Source organism: Salvelinus sp. IW2-2015, linkage group LG23 (genome assembly GCF_002910315.2).
Source record: "Salvelinus sp. IW2-2015 linkage group LG23, ASM291031v2, whole genome shotgun sequence".
Classification (NCBI taxonomy): Eukaryota; Metazoa; Chordata; class Actinopteri; order Salmoniformes; family Salmonidae; genus Salvelinus; species Salvelinus sp. IW2-2015.
The window spans coordinates 29384822-29391923 of NC_036863.1; the positions used below are offsets into that span (position 1 = coordinate 29384822).

The 7102-nt window shown below is 41.0% G+C and overlaps 1 protein-coding gene across 2 annotated transcripts; it reads right to left on the reverse strand.

Moving 5' to 3' along the window:
* Positions 1–2248: 2248 nt before the first annotated feature.
* On the reverse strand, positions 2249–6373 carry LOC111950277 (transmembrane protein 79). 2 transcript variants are annotated; one of them, XM_023967720.2, is made up of 5 exons: positions 6233–6373; positions 4831–5708; positions 4378–4491; positions 4041–4257; positions 2249–3841 (listed from the first exon to the last, which is right to left on the reverse strand). In XM_023967720.2, the coding sequence occupies exons 2-5, from the start codon at positions 5531–5533 to the stop codon at positions 3640–3642; spliced, it is 1236 nt and encodes a 411-aa protein (XP_023823488.1). In that variant the 5' UTR covers positions 5534–5708; positions 6233–6373; the 3' UTR covers positions 2249–3639. The 2 variants fall into 2 exon arrangements, with proteins under 2 accessions (XP_023823488.1, XP_070290607.1); XM_070434506.1 differs by having other exon boundaries at positions 4378–4572.
* Between the last annotated feature and the right edge of the window lie 729 nt (positions 6374–7102).

A 7102-nucleotide genomic window follows, 5' to 3' on the forward strand; every position in this document is an offset into this window, starting at 1 on the left:
ACCCTGGGCACCCAGCTCTTGACAGCAAGTGCAACTGAAGTACTTGACAGGAGGTGTTGAGGTGTAGGCGTAGACTAGTGCRGGTACTTTTGAACAGGTATGCCAATCCTGATGGACAAGTCTTAAGCAACCACATGATAGTTGGGACTAAATGTTGCCTTGCTACTTTGGCCCCCAACTTCCTCAAAACTGTCGCAAATAATGGAGGAGCATCAGCATTGGCARTTAACAACACTGACTTATTTTTTTACTTATTTTACTAATTTACTTATTTTAAAGCCACAGTCAGATTTCCAGTAATTTCAACTAATGCAATATAGCCTACCCCTTAATTTGGAAGAATATGACTTATTATTCATAATTTGATAAGTACAGTAGTCTTATCATAATAGAAGAACATACTACTCCATTGTTTATGTTTATGTTGACATAAAATGTATACTGGTAAACAAATGATGTAATGTTTATCTTCTATATTGTTATTCCTTCAGCACTATTATAATCGTGTTCGCATGTGGAAAAATCTTTCCCTAGCAAAATAATTGCTCCCTTGATATACACATTTTATAGTGTAGCCTTTATAGTAAATAAAACTTTCAAATGTAATATTATTTATAATAGGCCTACCCCTAATGTATTATCAGGCTAGAGCATTTAGGCCTATAGAGCCCACCAAACAAATTCAATARACATTTTACTGTCAAATTCAAACAGTGCAAGGCCGACAGGGATCTATGAAGTGTCAACTTCAATCCTAACTTCCTGGGTGGTATAATTYGTCTATGGGTTAATTTTATGCATTTGTATAGGCTATATATTTGTATCCATCAATTCTTGAAAAMAATCATGTTCTTACCGTAACACCTGTTTTTCCTAAATTTCCGCAATGGACAATTTTCTTTGATTCGAAGCAGACACGCTCCGTGTTTTCTTCTAGCTGGGGCWGCTGCCATGTTTTACTCGTCTTGACCCTTCACTTCGATAACTTTAGTGGTAAATACCCCTGGGGTACAGATAAGATAGGCCTACTTTGAAACTGACGTRCAAGGGGTTGCTTTCTTGTAATTCCGAACCCAGACTTCCCTGTGGCCAGACCAATAAATAAACGAGAAGTGTGGGTGGACGTGAACAATATTTGACCTCCGACAAAAATGGGAGCCGTTAGTTCAGTCAAAAAGTGTAGTCCTCTCTCATATGCTCGATGTTATGACGTCTTCAAAACAACTGGGAACTCGGAAAAAAAACGGTCATCCAACTCGGAATTCCAACTCGGGCCTCTTTAGAGCTCTGACTTTCTGACGTGAAGATCCCTGAAGTCATGATTTAACCTAGTATTTTTCAGAGTTCCCAGTTGTTTTGAACAAGGCAATATGCTCCATTCATAACCAAGTGGGAAGGTAGTAATTACCAGTTGTRGCGTTGTAAATACCAGTTGGATGCATTCACATGCCTTGAACTCGTTGACAAATGCCGGATGGCTAATGGCCAACAAGCTGCGTCAACCATAAATTAAAGTACAGCTATCATRCTTGTAAACAAATTATAGTTATCAAAAAACATATCAATAGATAGCTTTTTTATAAATAATGTTTTGTTACATTTAACTGCCGAAAATTCTGTTATCAAGGTCATTTTCTTAGTAGGTGAGGCCAGAGGTCAGCATGTGGGTGAAGTCTGCGATCGGGGGTGATAGACGAGTTTCCCACATAGAGATAGAGGCCTCTTGTGACCAAAAGCAAGTTTTAGCATGGGCAGCGCCATTAGGATTTTCACCATTTTGAAGTAGTCAACTGGGTGGGACTTACTACCCGTTAAGGAAAGATTGTATATTTCCATCCAGGTCATCAGCCAATGAATTACACTTGTGAGCAAACATTTCATAACTGCAGGTGGACAGTAMATTGCCAACCTTGGCTTTATACCTGTTCAAACACACCCCAGGTGGCATGTATGCACCCTTCAGTTTGTTTACCAACTCGTAGTAGTAGAAGAAAATGTACTACTTCAAAATAGAGATGGCCTCAATGGCGCAGSGCATGCTCTCACAGAAGCCAAAATCTGACCGATACAATGTTGCGTCCTCTAACGATCTCTATGGTTTTCCACTAGTAATTACGAGTTGGAGGGGTGTTCAAGTGGATTTCTCCCAGTCGTATGTGATAAATACCACCTTCCCACTTGGTCACAACACAGCAATAACACAGTCCAAAAACAGGTGCCCATTCAAAACAACTGTAATGCACAAAGATCTTCCTTAAATGCTTGCTAATTTTTATTGGCAACTAAAAGGCTTTCATACCAATAAAAATGTGTCAGCTTCACTAATGAAAGGCCAAATAAAAACWTCACTTGTTACGTATAAATTATTWWAAAAAATATATAAAAAGTTAAAGAAAATCATAAGAATGACAATGATAGAYTCTACAATTTGTTTCAGACTGTAATTAGCTAAAGTTTACTTGGAAATGTAGAAAGAAATCAGCGTAGTTATACATTTTATAGTCTATGCCTACACTAAAAATCTGATTTCATACATTACATTTTAAAATAGGTCTATTTTAAAATACAGTAACAACTCCATTCACAATCACTCTTACAGAGCTGTGCTGTATTGTGAAAGGATTAGCTTTCAGAGATGAAGGCATGGAGGTTGGGCCACCTGTGCAGGTAGGTACTTGTTGGACAGGTTTGATTTCTATAACAAGGTTGCCATTTTTTGGGTGCACAAAAAGCCATGCAATCCACATTCTCCAATAATGAAATGGGTCTCAATGTCAAAATTTTTGTACCAAATCAATTATCTTAAAATTATTTGTTAGCTCTTATAATGACATGGCATTGCTAATGTGTGGACGTCCTTTTAAAAGGCAATACAGTAATGGAATTATGAGACAAAATGTCCACTCAGTAGTCGATGACCTTATCACAGAACATGATTTTGTGTTTGGTTGTATTGAACATTTTCAATAGGAAATTGATTGACTAGAAGGTCTAGAGGACGTCTTAGTTTTTTCTCTATAAACCTGATATTAGGTCCCAAATGTCAATGCAATTAATGTAATTAGCCTGTAATACCAGATTCATAACCAAATGCAAAACAATCGATTACAGGATGCCTCAAGTACAGATAATTGTCAAACCAAACAGTACAGTTCAGCAAATGATTTGTCTGCAGCAGGCCTAGCTAGATATTTCTGAGGAAGGCAATGGTTTGGTTATTGTAGACACTTCCCSAAGTGGCACAATTCTGTGTGGAACTACAAACTATTTTCATTAACTCTGCATTGAGCCGACAATTGTGATTTCAACATTATTCCATGGTACTTAACGGACATTCTGTCGATTAGCAKATCTTCTACAGAATGCATTCTACTGTTTCACCAAAGTGACGGTATAATGCCATGCAAGAAGATGAATTATAACGTAGAAACTTTCACCAATAACTGTTTGTACATGCTCTATCACTGACTACCACTGCCCAGTCTATTCTACACATCATCAGTGTGGTTTAAAATCACACTAGCACRATCCACTACAGTTTACATAGTAACCCTTTGAAAGTTAAATTCTACCAGTTGGTAAAACAGATCCTGTCTCTCTTCCCCATCCTTCCATTCCTTCAGCCTTTCCTCCATCCTCCTATCCCCAGAACCTCTGGCGGGAGGCTGKGGGTTGGTCTTGTTGGTGCACCACATCCTGGGCAAAGATGGTGCCCCCAGCGTCCATGGTGAAGATGAAGTAGAGATTGGCACCCAGCATGGCCACGGTGGGCAGGAAGGACAGGCCGAAGCCAAAGCCCCGAACACTGCTGCCCAGTGCAGCTGCCACCCAGTACATCAGCCTGTTGGCACAGAGGAGAGATGGACATTAGACAGATGCAGTTATTTCTATAGTCTGCCCAGACGGCCTTATATTGAGATCACATGTCATATCGGGATATGACTGACTGGGCACTGAAATTGGACAATAGATTTCACTGCATCTCTCTGGTGTATGTGACAATAAAATAAACATGTTTTTTTGCATTGTTGTTTCTTTACCTGCCGAAGGCAAAGATGATGGTGAGCAGGGGCACCAGTTTGAGCAGGTCCTGGCTCAGGTAGGGCGCCATTACGGCTAGCTGCAGGAAGTAGAGCAGAAAGAGGGTGACGGAGTCATCCACATAGCGCCGGTGCACACCCACTTCCCTGGCCTCCAATTCACGCAGCGGCTTCACATCCCCCAACCGCATCCTGGAGAYACCCAGCACCATCCAGCCTGGGAGGACAATACAAGTGTTAGCTTGTGATGTTAGTGTTGTTGTTCAACCCACCTTGCTGTTCACACCGGAGTAATTCTGGTAAAGAACATCTGCTGAATGACCAATGAGCCACTCACCCAGTATGATGGGCACCACAGCGAAGACAGAGCAGCGCAGTGTGTAGACCAGCCTGAGGGGGGCACTGTCCAGCAGTGGGGCATCAAAAGGCAGGAAGACATAGCCCCCCCACACTAGGAGGGGGAAAATCAGAGCTGCAGTGAACACAGACACTCCCACTTTGAGAGCATCCCTGTTGGYACAGTCACAYCCACCTGGAGGGGAGAGGAAAGGAGAGACTTTCTTTTTACTTCAGAGGGCAGAAAGACTAACAGAAACATTACCACTTATAGATCAGATTACCTCAAATATGGGAGAAGGGGAAGGATGAATTTGCACACGCAAAACTATTTGAGCAGAACCGCAGTGGCTGAATGAACAAGGGAAAAACTAGCAAAGAGAAAGACAGACAATGAGAGAAAGAGGTTGGAAGCCAAAAGACAGAAAGATGAAATGTTGGTGYGTCTCTTTACATTTTGAGGACCCCCGCTCCACTGGCCAGTCGTGGTAGTAGCCATCAGGCGGGGTTCCCTGGGGAATGAGGAGGAGGCTCTTCTCTGCGTCCACATCCCAGAATACCTCCCTATCTCTGGGAGACGTCGGAGCRCTAGAGGAGTGTAGGATGGTGACGGATGGGTTGAAGACCTGCGCTGCCTTCTCAGGCAAAGAGTTCATACCATCTTCCACCTCTATCTCTACCTGCACYTTCTCCCCTCTCTTACACAGCCCTGGGTGCTGCACCTCTCTCCCCATCCATTCTTCCTCCATTCTCATTCTCTCTGCTCCCAAATCCAGCCCTCTCTCACTCTCCATCTGGCTTTCTCCTTCGTGAAGAGAGGTGCACATGGAGTACACCCTCCTCCTCTCTCCCTCAGGGTCATCCCTCTTTCCCCTTCCCTTATCTTCTTTCGCAGTCAATGCACTTCTGTTCTTTGTAGTTGTCTCTACATCCCTGTCACCCGGCCATCGCAGAGTGGTAGGCTCCAATTTAGCCGAACTAACCATTTCGTCTTCCTCCACCACTCCTTCCCTCCTCTTTTCCAAATCTTCCCCCAATTCTTTAATCACCTTCTCCTCTTCCCCCCATGTTGGGGGTTGGSGTTCAGCAGTCACCCGTCTGGTTTTGGAGGGGCTGTCTTCTAGCAGCTCCAGGTTTGACGGCAGGATCTCAGACATAGTTTTTTTTTTAGGTGTTCAATGTCTCCAGACTTCGTCCGTTTGTCTTGGTGAATCTGTCAGTGTGTCTATGCTTGATTGAGTGTTTTTACTTTGACTGAAGTCACATCACATTGTCTGTTTCTTTCTTTGTGTMCCAGCTCTATTGCTTWGATGGTAAACAGCTCTTCTTCACCTACAAAGAAAAGTACATTTACAGAGTGCACATTCTGTAGGTCTTACATGTCTTCCCACGCAAGAGATGATGCCCCAAATCCGACAAGATGTAACTCCAGACAGCATTCTAGTATCATTAATCAAACAATAGTCTCTAAAGTTGAAATTWTTCCACGACAGGTAAGGTAAGCCAAGAACGATACGACAAGTAGAATCCCTCCCTGCCCCTTGCAAACAACGCTCCGCCCAATGCATCTYATTATGGYCTTTACGCATGACTACCGAAGAAAATACGCTTGCAATAGAAAACCACTAAATAAAAAATATTTGAAAAACAAATAGAGTTATAAAGTTGTCTGAATGTGTTAACTGTCCAGATAAATGTTGTACACAGACCTTCAAAGCGCACTCCATATCACAACACGGAAGTTTCTCATACCAGCGCACTAGATAAAATGTTGGGCTTTCGGGCCACGCAAGAAGGCTGCTAGTTATACAAAGCTAGAAAACACAACTGAAAATACATAAAAGTGTAATACTCACCTAACCTCAACGCTTATCAAACAATGAATTTGGGAATTTTATGGAATGTCTCTTACATCGTTTTCCTACTTCTATTGTTATTGTGTAACAACTTTCAGTGGGTGGAAATTCAGGTGTGTTCAGGTAAATTATTAAAGGGTATGTTGCTAAAAAAACAAACATTAAAGGGAAAGTACGATAGGAACTGTCAGTATGATCATATTTAGTTCCTTTCGCATTTTCCCTTTAATCTATTATAGATACATACCCTTTAATAATTGAATAATTAAATGTAATAATTTAATGTACAAAAAAACAGCAACGTGTGTATTTCAAGCAGTCTTATATGTGACTTTCTTTGGATGAAAATAATTAGTGAGAAATTGTGGATATAGCCTACAGTAAATGTTTTGTTTCATGTTACGTGTTTGTTATTGGATTGATGTGTACTATTTTACGTATTGGTGTGTACTATTCACCTTATGTTGGTTACCCTTTTTAAGATCTAATTCCAAAAGCAATATTGGTTGAAACACAGCCCTGTCACTGACAGAATGAAGTACAGAGAATTCTAAATGTTGGTGTAGGCTACAAGAGGTCTATCTATTTAGTTRCCTAGCATTTAAAGGGATAGTTCACCCAAATTACAAAATTGCTAATTATTTTCCATAAGCAGTCTATGGACAAGGTATGACAGCAATCCATGCTTTGGTTTAGTTTACCTGATATTGTTTCTAAATGCATTTGTGGCACAAATCCCATTCAAGTCATGGGACTATTAGCATTTTTTTGCGCATCATGTTGAAATAATCTATAAGTGATTTTGATAAGCTTCACAATACATTTTTTATACTTTGTATGATTTGTACATGATGCACAGAAAATGCTTAT